General features: G+C 40.8%; 1 protein-coding gene across 1 annotated transcript; it reads right to left on the bottom strand.

The window, feature by feature from the left end:
- Positions 1-294: 294 nt before the first annotated feature.
- Positions 295-17,728, bottom strand: TMEM41B (transmembrane protein 41B). The gene is made up of 7 exons (XM_079966793.1): positions 17,260-17,728; positions 11,350-11,467; positions 9,015-9,143; positions 6,324-6,417; positions 4,220-4,324; positions 2,759-2,897; positions 295-1,625 (listed from the first exon to the last, which is right to left on the bottom strand). The coding sequence occupies exons 1-7, from the start codon at positions 17,711-17,713 to the stop codon at positions 1,456-1,458; spliced, it is 1,209 nt and encodes a 402-aa protein (XP_079822919.1). The 5' UTR covers positions 17,714-17,728; the 3' UTR covers positions 295-1,455.
- Positions 17,729-21,883: the final 4,155 nt, after the last annotated feature.

The following is a 21,883-nucleotide window of genomic DNA, read 5'->3' as shown; positions in this document are numbered from 1 at the left end:
CTTAACTGTCTACAGACTAAATTTGGCATACTAGCCTTGATCCAAAGGCGGATAGCAGAAGCTGGCAAGCACTGTAGTCTGCTTTGTTTGTAAGAACTGTAAAATGGCTAAAATTGTTTCGTAACAAAAATAACTGCACAGAGTAATCAGACCTAGAGATGGACACACTTGAGTGGCATTCTGAACTAGAACAATATAATGAAGCCCAGAAACAGAAACAAAATACCCCTAGCAACAATAATTATTCAAGGAAAGGTATCATTACCTTGGGGAGTAAAAACCATAACAGAGCTCTTAAAATTTCAAAAATAAATTTAATCATCAGTTAGCCTTCCATCAAAACAGGGACACATCTTCCTAGCACGTCTATTTACAAGATGTACAATTTGTACATGATAACCTTAACCCAACGAAAGTATGCATGTAGGCATGGAGCTTCCTCATAGTGAGGCACTTACAAAATGTTTCAGCTGCAGGGGCATGAAAACCAATGAGGGATTCCGTGCCTGAAGGACCACTGTTTGGGCACTTGGAGCACCAATGGATCTTTACACTAGAGGTTATGCTATATGGCCATGCTGCATAAAAAAAAACCTAGCAAACATTATATACTTAATTAACTATAATGACAGATTGTTTCTGCTTACTAACTGAAATTGATAATTCCTCAAAGTGTTTCCCACATTTTTGCATGCACTTATAAATGCATGCAAATAATTATTTTTGACAGCTGATTAATTAGTTTAATAAAATATTAGCAATTTTGGAAACAGCTGCCATCCATAGGAAATACTGGCAAAATATATATATAAAAGTTAGCATTTTTCATGTGCCATGATAGATAAAAGTCTGATCATTCCCAACCCCAGAAAAAACATTCATATGACAGGAAAGTCACTCAATGTTTTTCAGTGTCTCCACAGTTGGCATGAAGCAAAATGAAACCCAGGAATTTCTGAAACACTGGTCAAAATATCTCTTCCTGCTCTCCCACAAGGAGCTCGTTAATAAAGATTCCATACAATCCATTACCCACTGGGCTGTAGAAACAACTGTGCAGTCTATTACTTTTTCAGAATTATGAATGATGGTGCAAAGATGAGGGGGAAACAGGAATGAATTTATCACGTTAAGCCTACACAAACAAAATCAGATAAGGCATACATACACATATACATATACATATGTATACATATGTATATGTATATTACATATATTACTGATTAGTTAGAATGAACAATGCTTTAAAAAAAGTATATGGTTCATCTTAATTTCTTCTGACAGCAGTTATTTTGTCTTTGTGCCCCATAAATAAAACTCAGCAAGAAGTCCAGAAACATTTTTATCTCTTATAATTCTCTCCTTTCAAATTGTGAAAGATGTGATAGAAAAGTGACCATAGAAATAGTGCTGATCCTGAGATGAAATATGGGACATGAAGATCCAGGCTAATTCTCATTCAAACTTTTGTTTAAGTTTCTTCTGAAAAATAGCTGGCAGAATGGAGAGAATAGCTAGAATCATGAGAATGAAAACAGAGTTCCAGGAGACTGCTTCACCTGCTGTTGTAAGCTGGTAGAGCGTTGTTCCAGCTTTAATTGCTACAAAAGATGGTGGCGCAACACCTGGAAATAAAAGACAAAAAAATGGATCAGGGGGGAAAAATTAAACACAAAACAGTTGTGTGTTTTTTTAATGTCACCAAATCTTATAGATGATTCAGAAGTCATGAAGGAAGAACCTGTTCTCCCCCAACTTTGCAATTCTATGATTCTATTTTTAAAGCATTTTTATTTAGGTTACCACACTAAAGTATTATCTATATTCCAGCTTGTAACTAACATGTACAAGATGGTTTATACAATAAAATATCGCTTATAAACCCCCCAATAACTAAAGCAATCAAGAATGAAAAACGGAGATTCCAAAACAACCAGCCTAAATAAAAATGTATTTGCTGCCTGCTTAAAAGCAGGCATTAATAAGCATGGGGTCAAGACAGAACCTTGTGGCATCCTGCAGGCCAAAAGCTACAGGCCAAATCAGTAGTCACCAAGGCCCACCTTCTGAAAGCTACAACCCAGGATTTCACTTCTGTCTGCTTCTGTGTCACTGGCACTTTGCCTTCTCTTCTTCTGTGACTCAGCTGACTAGCCCAACCAAGCCTTGCAGATTTAATAAGCCAGATCAGCCAAGGATCCAAAGCGCCTATCATGGGTCTTGGTTCTCCAGATAACTTTTTCACAACTTCAGGTTGCACAAGTTGAAAGGTATTCAATACAAAGTGAACAGTCAGGAGCCGTGTGTGATCACTGGCACTGATTCAGAAATAACCATAGCATCCACACTGTAGTGGATGCTAGCAACTTTATCTGAAAAGCTTCTTGCAAAGCAGTCACCATCCCCCTGCTGGCCAGAGTGCAACAGGCCTTTTTACTGTTCTGAACAGATCAAATGAGCAGACAAAACAATAGTGGTGATGTAGGATTTCTTCACCACCATCATGCCACAGAGTAGGCTCTAAAATGGAATGTATCCTATGATACATATGTAGAATTTCAGCTCATTTTTATTTAACTGTGAAATTTACAGCCTGCATTCCTTAACAACTAAAAATAAATAAAGCACTAAAATAAGAATATGCAAAAACAGTTATTCAAACTTTATACAACTGCCCAAGAGATGGGGCTGTGTACTAGTGAAGCATGCAGGATGAAGTCACATTTAGCAAATCTTTAATATTAATCTGAATTCTTACCTAGAAAAGTACCAATAAAAAATACTTTCAATGGTACATTTATTACAGGAGATGTTATATTGATAAACCAATTAGGAAGGAAAGGAGTTATTCTCAAAAATATTATGTAGTTAATGAGGTGTTCTCTGTGTCGTTCAACCTGTTGGGATATAAAAATTCCGAATTAAAAGAATCCTATTTTAGAAATATAGCAGCAATCTTAATTGCATAATCATTCCCTCTATTTCCAAAGTTTACTTGCGAGTGCTGGTCTTCACATAGCTAAAATGGAGCCATTCACACACAGGAGGGAGAAAGCAGCAAGTTTGGTTGAACCCCCAAGGTTCACAGAATTACAACAACAAAACCTTTGGGGAGGAACTAAGGATGTTGGCAAACCGCCAAAAAAGCCAAATGAGGACGGAGTGGCCAAGGAATGCTGACTGTTGGATGAAAAACCCCTCCCCAAACTGGGTAAGAGAGAGAACAAAATAGAGCATCATGGAGGACCATGGCTGACTGACTGGAACAGGGAACAGGAATACCCTATACTGCAATGCTTTGTTGTAGGTCCAACTTTACCCCTCTAATAGTGAACTCAGGTGGCTGAGGGTTAAACTGGGGCTATCCCAAAATAAGGAAGCAATTTCTACATAGGGGATTCTCTAGGTAGGGGTGTGAATGTATGTACAGAAAAATCAAACAATAAAATTTATTATTATTACTACTATCACTGCTGTTACTTCTATTACTATGAAGAAGAAGAAGAAGAAGAAGAAGAAGAAGAAGAAGAAGAAGAAGTAAACAGCCCAGAAAGCACCTGAGAGTTTCCAGGCTTGAGGGCACAGACATAACAGCCCACTAGCAACTCATTTCATTGTCAACAAAGAGAACCTGTGGTTGACATATTGCCAAATTCCCATATTTGCTGTTACTTTGGGGAAATTAGGGGTGGAAAGAGATATGCTACAACTGGTTTCAAGTTGGCTTGCTTGAAATTAACATTAACCAGTGTTTGTCAAATCAGACGACACAAGCTATGGTTTAGCACGAATGGCATGCAAGCCCAAAATTTACTTCTAGACTCACTCCTGTCACACTGAACTATGGTTTAGCATGAAATCCAGGTTGTGACCAGGTGTGGGGGGAAATGGATACAGTGGTACCTTGATTCTTGAACTTGATCCGTTCCAGGAGTCCGTTCGACTCCCAAAACCATTTGAAAACCAAGGCACAGCTTTTAATTGGCTGCAGCAGCTGCAGGAACTTCTTGCACTCAAGCAGAAGCCACGTCGGAAGTTCAGCTTCTGAAAAATGTTCACAACCCAGAACACTTACTTCTGGGCTTGTGGTGTTTGGGAGCCAATTTGTTCAGGAGCCAAGCGGTTCAAGTACCAAGGTACCACTGTATTTGTGTAATTCCTATCCTCTTATACTTAAATGTAAGCATTTAGGACAGATGTTCCACCAGAATGACTTTACCTGCTGTGACCATTTCACGGCTTTCTCTGTTAAATATCTATAAACAACAGGTCTTCCAACTAAATAGGACAGCATATAACAGAAAGAGGCCCCAAGTCCAGAGCACTGCAAATGAATGGAAAATGAGACTCTCATATATTCATCCTTCACATGATTAACATGCAATGGGGTTTCAAATAATCAATGTAGTTAAGCATTTATCTATACATTCAATATTACTCTCTCTTAGTTAGAACTGTATCACCTCAGACCACCTATAGGAGACTGCTTTGTTAGTACTCCCCTTTATGTTAAAAAGAAAATCTTTCATGCAGAAAACTAGTGCATCTGGGAGAAAACTAGTCTAGAACTTCTCTTACCATGTATGAGTTGTCTGTATGATTCTGCTGAACACACACTTCAACTCTAGTACAAGCAGCTTCAAAATAGTAGTAACTACAGAAAACTCTTTTTAAACTGATTTGAATTGGACTTTTATTATACAAGGGTGTTCGTGTGTCTGCATCTGGGGCCATCTGTTGTTACAAGTGACTAGCTGTCCACAACATGGTACACTGAGGCCACCATTTCCAAATTACCTTCACATAGCGTTTTGCAAATGACCCTAACCATAACGCCCTTCCTTTTTCCAAAGAAGTTGTTTCAAGTCTTGGGAAGGGATGTACATCACACCCTAATTAATGCATTTAAATTGGTTTCCAGTTGCTCACTTTTATAGCCACCACAGAAAAAGTGGGCGGAATTGAACATTGCACTATTACAAACATTCTGTCTGCACAAGCATATTAGCTTGCCAGACTGAACAATCCTCCTCCCGCCCACTGTTCTGAGGACTATACTGACCCCCCCATCCAATTTCAGGGAATTTGGGAGAACAGGGGAATTAAGGGGTAAGCCCTGTTGCAGAAGCAGGTTGTGTTATGTGAATCCCACCCAATGTTTCTGTTTTACTCAGAGTAAACCCATTGAAATTAATGGACCTAATTTAGTCACTTTCAGTAATTTCATCAGGTCTACTCCAGGCTAAACTTAGTTGAACACTATCTAGTAAAATTATTATTTTGCTATCACTTATTCAACTTTGTCCATTAGAAAGTACTCCTTTCTGAGAGCTGATTCATCACTACCACCCCTTATGTCAAAAGCAAATTTCACCTGCCCAAGGAGGGCAAGATTTAGTATACTGTCCTCACTAGTAAATGCTACATTTCTATTAACTATTCTATTTCTTTGTTAGCGTTAAAATTCAGTAGAGGAAAAGCCAGTCCTACTTTACATAAAACAATTATTGCTATTGGGCACTGATTTAACAGAGCCAGCTGAATATATTTAAAATATTCTTATCCTATCTTCTAATCAGTGCACCCAACTGCTCAGAGTAGACACAATGAAATTAATGTACGTGTTTAAGTTGGGTCCATTCATTTCAGTGGGTCTCCTCTGAATATGACTAACATTGGATACAACCTGAGGACACCTTTTCAAATCCAATAAAAAAGATAAATACACAAGTGATAGTATACAGAAGCAGAACAATTCTTCTCTCCTTAGAGATGTGGGCTTCACTGGGGAGGGAAGTTTGGGTCTTCTCTCCCTACCAATGACCCCAATCAAGATGCCCCCTGCACCTCAATTAGGCTTAAGGGTCAAGTTCCCGTTGGACCCACTGCAGCATAACGGAAAGGTTAAATTAAACTTCTCCTTATGCTGCAGTCTCACAGCACACCAGGGAAGAGACACTTGCAATTAAATGGTGAAAATCTATTTAGAGTAAGTAATGTGTATTTTGGCCCTGAGGCAAACCTCTGCCAGCAGGTTTTTAGGTTGCTTTCAACATTCTTTCTGTGTCTGTTTCTATGTTGTTTTTCAGTTATACTACTATTTTGTTTGTTACTGTCTTATTGTAACCTCCTAAGAAAGTAACAGGTAAACATTTAATAGCTAAACATTTAATTAATAAGAACTCCCCTGTTCATTACTTCAATTGTTACATATTAAAAGGTTATGCCTGTACTATTCACATCATCTGCTGCTGCACTAAATAGCAAGTACCTTAAACAAATATTTTGAAGAAAAGCATTCTGTATTTGTAATTAATACTTACCAAACAAACAAGAAATAGAGCTAGGGGGAAAGGGTAGAGAAATCCTGAAAGTATACTCAGAAATATTGATCCAGGAATAGCAAAGGTTTGCAAACTGAATGGTAGGTTTAGTTAAGGACAACATTACTTCACTGTTTTGAACATGCAGAGTATACTAATGCATGTTTACTCAGAAGTTAGGTCTGACTGTTTTTAATAAAACTTTCTCCAAGGTACATAGGATTACAACCTTAGAAATTTAAAACCAATACAATTTTAAATAATTTATATATCAAAAGTATTGCCAATGAAAACAATTTAAAAGATGGTTTAATATTTGAAATATGAATATACAGGTGAAACTCAAAAAATTAGAATATTGTGGAAAAGTTCATTTATTTCAGTAATTCAACTTAAAAGGTGAAACTAATATATGAGATAGACTCATGACATGCAAAGCGAGATATGCCAAGCATTTATTTGTTATAATTGTGATGATTATGGTGTACAGCTGATGAAAACCCCAAATTAACAATCTCAGAAAATTAGAATATCGTGAAAAGGTGCAGTAGCTATTCAATCCATAACACCTGCAATGGGTTCCTGAGCCTTTAAATGGTCTCTCAGTCTGGTTTAGTAGGAAGCACAATCATGGGGAAGGCTGCTGACCTGTCAGTTATGCAGAAAGCCATCATTGAGACCCTCCATAAGGAGGGAAAGCCTCAAAAGCCAATTGCAGAAGAAGTTGGATGTTCCCAAAGTGCTGTATCGAAGCACATTAATGGAAAGGAAGGGAAAAGTGTGGAAGAAATAGGTGCACAAGCATCAAGGATGACTGCAGCCTGGAGAGGATTGTCAGGAAAAGAGCATTCAAATGTGTTGGGGACTTTCACAATCGTTGTTTTGTCAACACAAGCATTTCAGCTTGCCAGATGGAAAAATCTCCCCTTTCCCCTGTGTGTGTTTCTGCAGGATCCTCTGACATGCTCTCCCTTCCCAACAGTCAATTGGAGGGGGGGGGGTCCACAGGGGGAAGAGAGGGGAAAGCCCCAATGTATTAGCAGGATATTACCTGGCTCTCAGTCATAAATCTGAAACATTCATTCTGCAATGTATAGAACAGACTATTATTATTTACTGAATTTATATACTGCCTTATACCTGGAGGTGTCACGGTAGTTCACAGACTATGCTGTTCTACTAATTTAGATACCAATAAAGGTTCACATTGGGTGTTTTTTTAAAAAAAAAATCTGTGGTATTTCTAACCTTTATTGGGTCCCAGGGCAGGAATATAATAAATGAATCTCAGCTTTACCTCTGTATAGGCTACTTACCGTAAGTTCTGTGAACCAAACTCTTACAAAACATAATTTTGTACTATGAAGTGCTATTCAATGGTACCATTAAATAGCCTTGTTTACAGCTGCTAAAAGTTGTTCACATAGCACTAATGGAGCATGCCTCAAACAACTTTTAAATAGCTAAGTGAATCAAAGACTCATTTCTATCCAAGTGTTGTTAACAACCTAGCAATAGCAAATTAGCATATTCTATCCCCACAGGGTGAATAACCACCAATAAAAATAAAGTTGCTTGTTTTAACAGGTTGCCTATGCGTTAAGAATTTTTTTTAACAACTTCACAGCACAAAAATATTCCTTTATGCAAATAAGTCAAGTCTTCCTAAATGCTCTTAACCCCTTTGACTTCTTATGCAGTTTTCACATCTTAAAAATATAGGATTAAACCAAGTTAGGTTGCTTCTTAAAATCAGTTTCAGAAGTTCCTTCAATTATTGATTACTACACTTAATGTTCTGTTAAAATTGATAAATCTCTCCCACTTGAAATGAAAAAAAGCAGGCTTAGAGAATCTGTGGCCTTCGGGAAGTTGCTGGACTCACTCGTCCAGCAAGCATGGCTAATGGTTAGGAACATCACAAGTTGTGGTCTAACATCTGGAAGACCACAGGTTCCCCTTTCATGGAATAAATCAAGCCAGGGTAATGCAGGATAATCCTTGCTCAGATTCCAAAGGCAGTGGCATTCTCTCTGCTTTCATTATCCTCTAGGATTAAATGATTTAACTCACAGGAGTGTTATTAAGGATGAAATCAACTTATTTCATAAATCATTTTATAGTTTCAAAACAAAGTCATTTGCAAAGGAAACCTATGTTCACTTAGATGTAGCTTCCATTGCCTACAATGAAGCATATTCTTTCGTAAGTACTGTATATTTAGGAATGCAGCCTTGGCTTCTTGAATTTAATCCCCCAACAATACAACGTACTCCGTTTTTCTTTTTTTCTACCTTTCTGGTCCAATCTTACATGTGAAAATTCTGAAATAAACATGTTCAATGCTGAAGTGGGGAAAGGGCCTTCTTATACAAACCAATGAAAACCACACACTGTTAACTACCAGCAGTTCCATATTGAAAGATGCCAAGTACGGTCACACAAATTCTTAAAGTTGTTCCCCACATTCCATTCCACGTTGTTCAAAAGCCCCCCCCCCCCTGATCCTTTCAGGAGGTACAGGGGATGGGTACCTTTTCTTCTATGAACTTCCATCTATTCACTCATCTTCGGACCCAAACCATGTAATCAAGAGTGTCCATCACCACCACACAGAAAAAAGAGCCTGGAAACTACTTCATGTCATATTCCAGAAAGCCACAGCTATGTGTATTTTTCAAATAAGGATACAAAACGTAAGTAGCAAAATAGGCCACTAGGACTTGTACATAGAAGTTGTCCTTGTATTTAGAGAGAACTTTTCCTAAGGCTTTGGCATCATCCATGTCTCTAGGAACCTTTATACATTCTCTCTCCTCTCTGTAGGGGAAAAAGAAATCAGATGAATTTACCAGCATAAACAGCAGATGCTTGCCCCAAACAGCAGGGATACTAATGGCACTGTGACATATGTATCATGCACTCTTAAGATTTCATGTAAAATACTAATTACACTGTTTGACTTATTGGATTTTGTAATACATACAGCCAGCTTTAACTACTACTTGATGTTATTCTGTAACCTGTTGAGGTTTCAAAGGTACTACATCAAAACATCAGTTGTTCAGAAATTACTAGACAGTTTGATATTATCAAAACCTTTGCCTCCACTCCAGCAATTATTAATCAAAGTCAATGTTCAAAGCAAGGCCACACATCGTATTCAACATAATATCCAGGCACAACTTAATAACTTTTAATACAAGCAGATGGAACACATGCTCATTGCTTTAGGAGAGAAGAGTAATTGTTTGTGGTGTTTATTCAGAGATAGAGAAGGGCTTCCCGGCAGAATCTGAGACCAGGGAAAAGAGACGGTGGAGGAAGACTGAAAGAAATTCAAAGACTATCTGCAGAGGCATTATAAAATTAATGGACATTAGTGTGATGTTGGATAAAAATTAAGTGGTTACCAGCTGTAATGTAGAGGTTGAGCAATAAGTTACGATAAGTTATAACAAGTTATAATAAGGATTTGCTGAATTAAGAATTTGAACGGGAATACAAAAGGGGGAGGTGAGAGGAGGTCTGGGAAATAAGTTAATGGAAATGAGTAATGGAAACTACATTTGTTTTAACTGTTCTTTTTTGCTTTTGTATTTTTGTGTTTTTATTATCTCTTTTTTTGTGTATGTTTATTTTTTGTATTAATTGGAAACTTTAATAAATATCATTTAAAAAAAATAATAATATTCAGAGATAGAGAAGGGCTTCAATACATAACACATATACAGAGAATACCCCAAATCTCTGCATCTTTGGAAGCAAGTAATTCCTTTAAAATACCTGTAGATATTATTTTTTGGAAAACGCTTGGGTGATTCTTAGCAGAACATACAAAGAAGCTCTATGGCCACATCTACACTACAAATGTAAGCCACTTCCACACAGTGTTTGGAATTCCCCAAGTGCCAGGTGTGTTTTGCTACTGGAGCTGGTGCAGCTGTGACTAAGTGGAGATTTCTGGGTGACAGGTCGGTGATTGCTATCTGCACTGAGTCTGCTGACTTGTGCACAGCAAAAGACATGCATCTTGTGCTTCTGTATTGCCCTGTGAATCATGGAGCCATTGCGGATCATCTTAGTCCTCCATCATCACAAACCACAATTTAAAAACCTCTGGCTTAGTCCATAGTTAATACCATTTTCATTTCCACTGTGTGTGTTTCTCCTTCTTGCATACTGGGACAAGTGAATTGTTGTAAGAGCAAGCTACAGTCAATCAATGTAGTTGATATCATAGAATCATAGGATTATAGCATTGAAAGAGACCCCAAAGACAATCTGGCAAACCCCTAGCAAACAGATATTCCATTGCGGCAACCATAACCTAAGTTTAAGGTGCCATCTGGCACTTAGCTTATATATCTGAGTTTTTAACACTGCTTCCACGTCAATTAAACAGTAACAGCTATCACAAATCCTTGAAACAGCAGTGCTCAGCACAATCAGAAATCTACAATTTCAGAGTTTGTTTGGTTTTTTGGAGAGGGGAGCTCCAATAGTTAAAAACTACTTTGAACCCAGTATCGTAACAGCTTTTCGTAGTGTGAATGTGTAGTGAAATGAGCATTTGTCCAAGTTTTGTCTGACGACATAATTTTGAATTGGACAGCTTAGCTCTGCCAGACATTAACAGGTGGCTAGTTTAACCTCTAATCCCAGGATATACAACTATCCACCGGGGAAATTTGCACACTGTGACATATTAAAACTAAGATTGGGGTTAACCAGCAATATGAAGTGTTTTGATATAGTAGTACAACAAGCTTCCATAATGTATTGTCTGAACAAAAAATATTTGTCAGTAATCTTTAAATGGTTATGTCAAATTTCTGACAGGAATGAGCCAGGTAGCGTACCTTGCAGCTTACTGGTAAATTCTGATATCAAAACTAGACATTTAGACACATGGTTCCTTTCTGAAAACTTAATGAACTGTGTCCTTCACTTCTGAGTTCTATAGGTTTGTAAGGTTCTTTAGGTGCATTTGCTGGAAACAAAGCAAATTCTCGGTCATACTTACTCACTCAGCTGTGGAAAGTTTTTATACACCAGAAACATAACAGATGCAGCTATTAAGAAGATGGACAATAATATGAGAAGGGACATTCGTGCAGATCCACCTTCTTTATGGGCCTTTCCTGAAATGGAACAAAAATATAATTAATTCATGAGTTCTTACAAATCATATTTGAGGGGTTGAATTGAGGAAGGGCACTTAGACTTCACCCCTTCATGGATCACTGCCTTGCTGTGGCGAAGGGGCTTGAATAACTCAGAGAAGCTATGAGCTATGCCATGCAGGGCCACCCAAAATGGACAGGTCATGGTGGAGAGTTTTGACCAAACGTGATCCACCTGGAGCAGAAACTGGCAAGCCACTCCAGTATCCCAGCCAAGAAAACTCCATGGACAAAGACAACAGGCATATAAAAGTTATGACGCTGGAAGATGAGCCCCTCAGGTCGGAAGGCATCCAACATGCTACTGAGGAAGAGCGGAGGACAAGTACAAGTAGATTCAGAGTGGATGAAGCGGCTGAGCCAAAGCCGAAAGGTCGCTCAGTTGCGGATGTGCCTGGAAGCGAAAGGAAAGTCCAATGCTGTAAAGAAAAATATCGCATAGGAACCTGGAATGTAAGAACCATGAACCTTGGTGAGTTGGATGTAGTCAAAAATGAGATGGCAAGAATAAATATTGACATCCTGGGCATCAGTGAACTAAAATGGACGGAAATGGGCAAATTCAGTTCGGATGACCATCATATCTACTACTGTGGGCAAGAATCCTGTAAAAGAAATGGAGTTTGACAAGGTAACTAGAGCTCACTCAAGTCTACTTCCCTAGCTTACTTTAGTGATGATAATCAAGCAATAAGTCCATCTCTTCTTAAATTTGCTTCTATTGATGGATAAAGGAAACATGCCCATGACCAACTTGCCTGAAACAACAATTTCACTCAGGCAGGCAACTGTGTGAGACTGCTACTACATAGTAAACTGGCTAGATCATCCACCCTGCTTATCTGTCAAGAATAATAATAATCCCAGAGTGTTTATTACAATTGGTGGTGCCATGATTATGCAATGTGTACTGAATATTCCCTCTTGTGATGTTACATGATTATGAGCTGGCAGGAGGAGAACAGAGATGATGAAACTGCCACATAAGTATGAAAATCATATGACGTGGCATAACAAGTGTTCTGAATTTAGCAATTTGCCTTGAAGTTACTGCACTTGTGTAGCATGCTTTCGTAAAGCCTCATATGTCTAACAGAAGGTAAACCATCTGCACAGCTACACCTGAAGTTTCATTACTCCTCTTAAAATCAGTGCCTCCCAGGAAGAATCTGTATAAAATCATTACTGTCAGCAGAAAGAAAGATAATTGTTTAGTAGCAGTTGAACTTCATATTTCTTACAGCAGCAAATGTACACTCTGGGTGTCACACTGCTATTCCAGCAAGCCAGCATCACAAATCATGGCATTGTATCTGTGCTGTAGGCAGCTATGCCTACAGTTAATTGTATGAATGTGCATTCATGTTAAGTCTGAAATAAGCACACAACGCACAAAGACATATGAAATTTTAAAATGCCAAACTCAACAAGGGTTTTGAGAAGATAAGTTGATAACCATTTTTACCCGATTTTTTTTTCTGCCATTACAGTTTTTTAAGCTCTTGACATTATGCTCATTTTAAAAGTTCAATTTCCAAATTACATGCCAATTTCTAACAACTGCTATTTCATTGGAGGCCAAACAAAGCTTACAAGTTTCCAATGCATTACACTTTTAAATTTTACTTTGATTAGAGTGCTTTTTGCACAGGGAGTATATCATGATTCAATCTGGAACAAATTCTATTGCAAATAAATTCAAAAAAATCATTAGGACCACTCAAGTGACATTATATGCGCAGAACTGAGAGTTAACATTTAACTACACTCAATCATCTCAAGTACAGTAGATATCTGTAATTACAACTTCAATTTGGCAAAGGCACTTCAATTACTATTCCAACATAAAAAACAGTTCAATATAAAAGTGATACTGAACCTTATTTTGATGCACTGTTGTGATAAGCCCAGTGAACCAAAAGAATTATGTTAAAACTAGAATGTACTGTACACCTTAATTTTAAAGTCCTTGTGACAAAGCCAACTTTTTAAATGTCTTTGACACAAGTCATTTCACTTACAGGAGTTTGCCACAGCCAGTTAAGAGTCAGAGTAAGAACACGTAATCATAAAGTAGCATTTACTGTACTTCCTCTATTCCTTACCCACTTATATCTAAACCGGATAACATAGCAAATTTATAGAATAGGCTTTAAAATTCGAAGTGCAGCAACTCTGAATAACTATGTCAAGTTCTGAAATAACAATGATTTCCAAAGCATCTACAGTAATTAATGTGGCTACAACAATGTTGCCATGCCAGCTTAGACCAATTACATGTTTAAATACTCTGCTCTTTCAGGCTGTAAATGTCAAAATGTCCTTACTTGTACCAAGCTACTAGGGTTCCCAATTTTAAAAGGCAAAAGACAGGACTGGTTACCCAGGGTAAAATTTGAAGTGCTACAAGACCATCATCTTAGGGAACCTAAGTACATGTGGGTCTGGTCAGTCTGTGGATGGTAATCCTCTCAAAACCACACATGTGCTGCCTTGGGTTCCAAGACACAAGAAAGGCAGGCTATACAGTACATGCAAAAAAGTACTAAAATGGTCTGTATCCAACCTATTGTCAGGGGCTCAGGAGCAGAGACACAGGGAGGAAAGGAGATGGAGAGCGAAGGGGAAGAATCTGAGGGGAGTGTAGGAGAAGATGACAGTGGCCCGAGAGATTCCATGAGCCTCTCCAGCGAATCAGAAGATTCACAGAAGGGGGCGCCGATGGCCAGGGCAAGGGGGGTCCCAAGGGGGACGCTCCAGAAGCAAGGGGCCAGCGGGGACTCCCAGAGCAGCAGTTGGAGATCAGGACCAGCTTCCCCACCAGAGCGTAGTGGGGGGGAAGGATCCCAGGTATCGGGACCAGCGTCTCCCCCAGTAGGGAGAGAAGATGAGTCAGAACTGGCCACGCCTCCATCGCAGAGTGAGGGAACAGAGGGGAAGTCAGGTCCAGCTAGCCCCCCCGAGGGGGGAAGCAGTGACAGGAGCAGTGTAACGGTCAGGAGGAAGGTTGCTGGCTGGGCGCGCGCGCCAAGTTCAAATGTACAGGCGCGCGGGACAGCAGGAAGCACGGATTGGGAGCCAGGTCCTAAAGCCCGCCGGAGGGAGGGGGAAGAATCCGGGGACTCAGCATCAGAAGAGTCCAGAAAGGGCAACACCCCAGCGGACAGGTGGACCCAGAGGAGGAAAGAGCAGAGGAGGAGGTGGAGCAAGGCGAGAGTCTTAAACTGGTGTCTGGGGGGTGGAGACTCAGACGGAGCTTCGGCGGTCTAGGGTTTAAGACGTAGAGCTGCGCGCTATGGCTTTGGAATGGAAACTGAACTTCAATAAAGACTTTTGTATATAACGACGACCTGGCGTTGGTCCTCTGTGAGCTGGGACCTTGGGCAGCTCTGACACCTATGAATTTAATGTATCATTTCTGCTTTCCCGAGAGAATGATATCCCATGTGCTGTTCTGGGGGATCCTTCAACCCTCTGGAACAGATCTGGGGAGGGTGCAGACGGAGGAGATGGGATAAGCCCTGTTGCACTAGTGGGAATAGTTGCACTGGCTTCCACTAGCAAACCAAGTTAGTTGAATACAGCCGTATGGTTTCCTTCACCCCCTCAAATAAATGTAGTTACCCCAGTTTTGTATTTAACCACTCACCTGGTTTCCACTGCCAACTAGGAACTCAACACAGAGGGGTGAGTGGACTAGCAAAGAGAACCAGAGTACTTGTTTCTCTTTTGCCAGCCTGTATAGCACCCATTCTGGCTAAAAGAAAGGGGCTTCACTTCCTCTGCAGCCACCACAGAAATACAGTGGACTGGTGAAGAAGAAACAGACAACTCAAGTTTTTCCACTGTCAGGTTGTTGTGTTTCTAGTGTACAATAAGTAGGGCCTCTCTTAATAAAAAAAGCAGGCAAGTAAGAAACTTGGGAGGCTAGGAATAGGCTCAGTCCTTTCTGAGCAGCCCTGCATGAACAGTATCTTATGTTAAAACTAATGCCATCATTAGCAGTGTTCCCATCTAAAATGTAACCTGACAGAAAAGCATGAGAAAGATGTTAGGAGACCTGTCTATCTGAAGACATGAAAGTTATGGCAAATATGGCAAAGAGAACATTTCACACACAAAAACATGCTTCACTAATACGCTGGGAGAAAAATGTTTTTGGAGAGAAGCATTTTCTCACTTGTGAGCAGTTTGCTCTGCCTTCCCGCAGTTCAACTTTACCCTGTATCAGTAAAATGAATTTTCACTCAGAACCAGACACACTAGGTCATCACAAAGTTATTCTAATAAAACAACTTCTCTTTCCAAGCCCACTCCCACAAAACACAACACATAATCCTACTTCATTTTCAACTATCAACTATCTATTCCAGGTGGGAAATGTGGAAGGTGGCAAATCTCCCAGAAGACAGTCTTTCATACAGCCTAGAGGAAGCAACTTAATCCCACCAAGAACAATTGGACATCCTTCCAAATAAGTCTACAGAGATTGCAAGTGTATAGTGAAAGACACCTCACATTTGGGATACGCATTCAACATATGTTCCCAAGGAATCTTTGCTGAAGAGGCTAGACATACCCCATCACTGATAACTGTCTGGCAGGCATCACATATGACATTGCAGACATCCCTTTCTAATTCAATCACAACTACTGTGCCAATTTTATTCACCTGAAGGTTTGGAAAGACTTGCAAGAAGTTATTCACTATTGTCTCTAAGACCTTAAGAATCAATGGGACCTGCCATAACCTCACAGCTGGAACTATACACAGAAGTCCCACTGTGAATATTACACTTTGAATACAACAGCTGAAAGTTAATGCATTTTTGTACTCAACTCCTGAACTACATTCCTTACTCCACACCACTTTCCTAGGCCCCTAACAACTGGTTTCCTTCATGCATAATGCTCATCACGTATTTATCATATTAAAAGCACTTCTTGTTATAGGAAATCTGTTCTCAGAAGAACAATGGCTATTATTCAAACTCTGAAGCCACCACAATGCATGAAGCTAAACTGGTCTTGATCTGGTCAGTGTCCAGAGGGATGACTGCCTGGGAACCTTGGGTTCCACGGTGAAATAAACGTAAATAAATACATAAAGCAGGCTAACAGCAACTTGTCCAATAGGAATGAACACAACTTTACTGCTGAATGCCACAGGCCACCCACAATATCCCAATTGCCCAACATCACCTTCAGAGATTTATGACTAATGAGTCTTGAACCTGAATTATCTGCTTTGAGATCCAACGTGGAAGAACTGCCCCACATCACGCCATATGGGCCTCCCCACCCATGAGAGCACAGCAAAGTTCCCAAGTAGGGCTCCTGACAGGCCTCGGGGCCCCCAGAACTTGTTTTCAAAAGGTCTCGATTTAAAAGGCTTAATAAGTGCGTCCCTTTGAGCATCTGCAGAGTGCCCAAGAAAACCGAGAACCGGCCAGCCACGGATTATGTGGGAAGACTGTTCAGTTCGGGATCTAGGCGAATGTGAACCCCGGCACTTCTTGTTTTGTGGCATTAAACGCTGCTTCGGAGCATGTGCATTTTCCCTCTGAGTCACCTTCCTCCTTCCTCTTCCTCCTCCCCTCCCTTCCCGCATCTCCTATCCTTCATTCTCCAGCCACCCCGGAACACCTCCAGGCACACCGCCGGCTTGGTTCCAGCGTCCCCCCCAATCCATCCATCCATCCATCCATGAATCTCTCACGCGTTCGCCTCCTGCCGCTTCTGCTTCCCACCTGCAAGCAGCTCCTGATGCCTTTCCAAGGCAGCCTCCGCCTCCTTCGCTGCCGCCGCCGCCGCCTCTTCCTTCTCCGACGTCCTCCCGGACCCTCGCTGGCTCGTGCCCGGCTGCGCCATGGTAGCCCCTTCGGCGACGCCACCAGCCCCTTCGCCGGCCGGCAACACACAGGCCCGGCTCAGCCTCCGCCGGCGCCAAGAACCGCGAGAGGAGGCGGGATCGGCCGCAGCCCTCCCCTCAGCGCCGGCGCCGCCCGCTCGCCGGCTCCGTAGGCCGCAGGCGCGGACTCTGTGATTCCGCCCCGCCCGCAGAGGCTCTCCCGCCGCCCTTCTGCCAACACCTTTGCTCTTGGGTTCCTGGAAGGGCTGCCCACGTTTTCTAGTAAATACCGTGGAAGTCGGTTTCTTTCTCCAAAAGACGCCGATTCGGAAGGAACGCAGTGGTTCCACCATGGGCGTAGGCAGGATTTTTGTGGGGGGGGGGGCAGAACCTCAGTTTGCTATGTATTTTTATGGATTTGGGGGCGGGGAGAAGGGCAGCTGCGCCCATGGGTTCCACCCAGGACTGGATTTAGGTTTGATGAGGCCCTAAGCTACTGAAGGTAATGGGGCCCTTTATAGCTCTCCTTTGTCAGCTCTCCTTTGTCAGCAACAAATTGTTGCTGTTTTTGTGTTGAATATATGCTATAGGTCCATATACAGTACAACACAAAACACTGTTGCTGTATGTAGGTTTTATTTTATTTGGTTTTTTCCCTTATATTTTGGAAATTTACATCCAGGTGTTTTTTTTCTTTAATTTTTTGTGTGGCCCCCAAGAGAGTGGGGCCCTAAACTGTAGCTTGTTTATACGTAAATCCAGCACTGGTTCCACCGAGTAGAAGCGCTGCGGGACATTTCACTAAGTGGCTGCTAGTTATGATGGCTGTCTGCTCATGAGCTTCTCATACGCATCTGGTTGGCTGCTGCAGAAAACAGGATGCTGCGCTATAGGCCTTTGGTCTAATCCAATCTAATCTAATGAAACCCAGGGTTTTATCTTTTCTTGGCTGGGAGTAAATCCAGTCTCACACTGTGGCATTTCCTTCCAAGTAAGGGCCGTAGCTCAGGAGTAGAGCATGTGCTTTGCATGTACACAATCTCAGGTTCATCTCTAGATCGGGCTGAGAAAGATCGCTGCATGAAATCCTGGAAAGCCACTGCCAAGTCAGGGTCAAAAATACTGCTAGGTGGACTAAAAGGTCAGGCTCAGTACAAGGCAGCTTCCCATGTTCTTATGCAATATGCATAGAGTGATAGTGGTGTACAATTGGCTCCAGGACAAAAGAGGAGCAGGCTTTTTATCGGCACACTTTTCTGAAAATAAGCCACAGAGTTCAATGGGCTGCAGGCTGCAACTTGATGGAAATGTGTGGGATTTCTTCACAAGCAGGAATGCAAAATGTTGTATTATGAGCTTGGACGGTAGTACTTAAATAAAACATGCTAGTAAAACTTATTTGTTGAACTTTGTAGATTTGTGCTTCTTTGTGTGCCTCTTTTCCCCAATATTTCCTCAAAGGGATATCACTTCCTCCCAATATATACAGAACAGTGAATGGCGTACAACCTACCTTCCCCTTGTCAAAAAGACTGTTCAGTAAAACTAGCTACTTTAAATAGCAAGTTTAAAACCAGCCAAGCAGAAACCCTAATTATATACCACCATGACATTTACTTCAAATTCGTTTTGATACAAAACTGAAGGAAGTTCCTGTACTGAGAAAACAGGATGTACACAACTTAGTTAATGATGAGGCATTAGGGCCATAGGTGTTTTTGTAAAAAAAAAAAAAATCTCAACAACTTTGGGTTTTCTTTTTAAAAGCTTAGCAATTTGGGGGGTTTGCTTTAAAAAAGCTCAACTTTTGAAGTGTCCTGGTTTTTATTTTTTAAAATATGGCAACCTTATGCAGCATATCTGTGTGTGGGTTGTGAAACACAACACTGAAGGCCAAGTGCATTCAAATACTCAAAAAGCAGCATTAGCTGCTAAGTTCTATACATTACAGAATGTCTATAATGTTAATATTGTTTCATGCTACTCCAAGTGGTGTGAGATTCTAAGGGTTCCAGGCGCTTACCCAGGATTCAGTTTCTTTGGAATGAGGGACAGTGGAGACTGTGGTGTCTTTATGATAATATAGTTTATTTACATAAATACAACATGAGCCTACAATGGAGGGGTTCACAGCATTAGCACCCCAAACAGGTCTTGAGAGCCAGTGTGGTGTAGTGGTTAAGAGCGGTAGTCTCGTAATCTGGGGAACCGTGTTCGTGTCCCCGCTCCTCCACATGCAGCTGCTGGGTGACCTTGGGCCAGTCACACTTCTTTGAAGTCTCTCAGCCCCACTCACCTCACAGAGTGTTTGTTGTGGGGGAGGAAGGGAAAGGAGAATGTTAGCCGCTTTGAGACTCCTTAAAGGGAGTGAAAGGCGGGATATCAAATCCAAACTCTTCTTCTTCTTGTTTCTCCCATAGCCACAACCTTGGATTTGAACAGAAATCAAACATCTTGCTTTGTCTGTCTGGCTTTCCAGCTTGCCTCAGGCCTTTTGTCTTTCTAACTAACCAGGGAGGGAGGCCCACGGGCCATTATCTGACTGGCCTGGCTTTTCCAGCAGTTGAATCTCTGCTGGATCCAGTAAATAGAAGCAGGGCTCAGGCATATACTGTAGCCTACCCCTCCCCAACTCATAACAAGATGTAGCAGGCAGTCAAATTGGACACTTCAGCAAAATGCTGGCCAATCCACTAAACTGAACTCAAGGTGGCATACTTGGGATTCCTTGAAAGTATTTCATCCAAGCATTGACCAGACCTAGAGATGAATAACCTCAGTAAGACCGAATCAAACACCACTAAACCATAACTGCCACAATCATAAGATGTTCCTGCTGAAGCCATGTAATCTGGCAGCATCATCTAGGGGCATTCAGAATTAAAGGTCCTGTGCAGGATGTTTCCTTGTTCTATGCATGCCAAACATGCACAGTATGATTTTTAACAGCCTTCACTCAAAAGCTTTAATATGGGAGTGTCACCCTCTGAATGTTGTCACCCTCTGGATGTTGTTGGACTTCAGCTGCCATTGTCTTTGACTGTTGGTTATGTTGGCAAGTTAGCCACCCCTGCTCTACTTTCCGCTACATAGTTCCTCAGTCTTCTCGTCATTTATAGTACCTTCCGAAATGAGTACAGCGAACAATATACAGTGGAACCTCGGTTGTCGAACGTAATCCATTCCGGAAGACTGTTCAACTTCCGAAACATTTGACAACTGAGGTGCAATTGACGGTCGGCAAAGTCAATGGAGCATCAATTTTAAAAACTCTCAGGAAGCAGTTTGACTTCCAAAAAGTTGGAAACAGAAGCATTCACTTCCTGGTAGTTGGCATTTGGGTTCTGAATTGTTCGGCTTCCGAAGCGTTCAACAACTGTGGTTCCACTATAGTAGATTTAGGTATGCATACAGATACCCCACCATGAGAGTCCTCCAAAACTTTACACCAGAGCTAAAGCAGATATCAAGGACCTTCTCGCTGAACAACTGTTTCTTTTGGAACTATTGTTAGATATTTCAGTGCCCATTTAACACATTATTAAATACGATGACTATAGTGGTATGGGCACTTCCAGCTACAGTTCTGTAAACTGTTAGCTGTGAACACACCCCACTAGGCTCTACAAAGTTCTGATTAAATTAAACATGAAAAGTGACATACGCTCTGTATAAAAGTTTCTCTGCCTAATAATACCTTGTAGCAAATTAGATCAGACTTGGTAACTGGGTCTTCTGTTATTTAAGACTGTCTCTTTGTTACGGTATACCAAACAGAAATGAAAGTACAAGCTGAAAGACTAACAGCTTCAGCACATGTTATAGTTGATGATTCAGTCTGAAGTGATTGTTCTCAGTGGTATCAATGTTCCAGGAATAAGTTCTAATCTAAAGTAATCTTAAACTATAAATTTTACTTCAGTAAAATAGATCACCAAGAGATTTACTACCTGATCCTCAAGCAAACTGAATGAAAATGTAAACCAGTTTAATCCCTATTGCGATAATTAAGATTTCCACTTGCTACATTTTTCCTGGCTATGCTTCTATATTTTTAACAGCACCATCATCACCAGAATATCTGATCCTGCAGGAAGCCATGAGGCCCTTTCATGGCAAGACACTATGTAGTTGGAATAGTGGCATTGAATTATGCCGCTTGAAAAGACCAATGAAACAAAGGCATTTCAGGTATGTGTCATTCTTGGCATTGATAGGAGAAAGTGGGATGCATGATCAGGCCTCTAATTCAACCAATTCAACTGAAAAATGAGATTCCCCACTACATTTTGATATTTCAGTGAAATGTATCTGTTTGGTTCAAAAGATCAACCTTTTGAGTTACAACTCTTCTACCCTTAAAGCAGGTTTTTTCTCTTGTAGAACCTTGCTACAAAATTTTCAGGCTTCCTCAAACTCAGCCTTCCAGATGTTTTGAGACTACAATTCCCATCATCCCTGGCCACTGGTCCTGCTAGCTAGGGATCATGGGAGTTGTAGGCCAAAAAACATCTGGAGGGCCA

The sequence above is a fragment of the Podarcis cretensis genome (genome assembly GCF_951804945.1).
Source record: "Podarcis cretensis genome assembly, chromosome: 1".
In the NCBI taxonomy this organism is placed as follows: Eukaryota; Metazoa; Chordata; class Lepidosauria; order Squamata; family Lacertidae; genus Podarcis; species Podarcis cretensis.
Note: the sequence above shows the minus strand (reverse complement) of the source record. Positions and strands in the feature narration are given on the sequence as shown.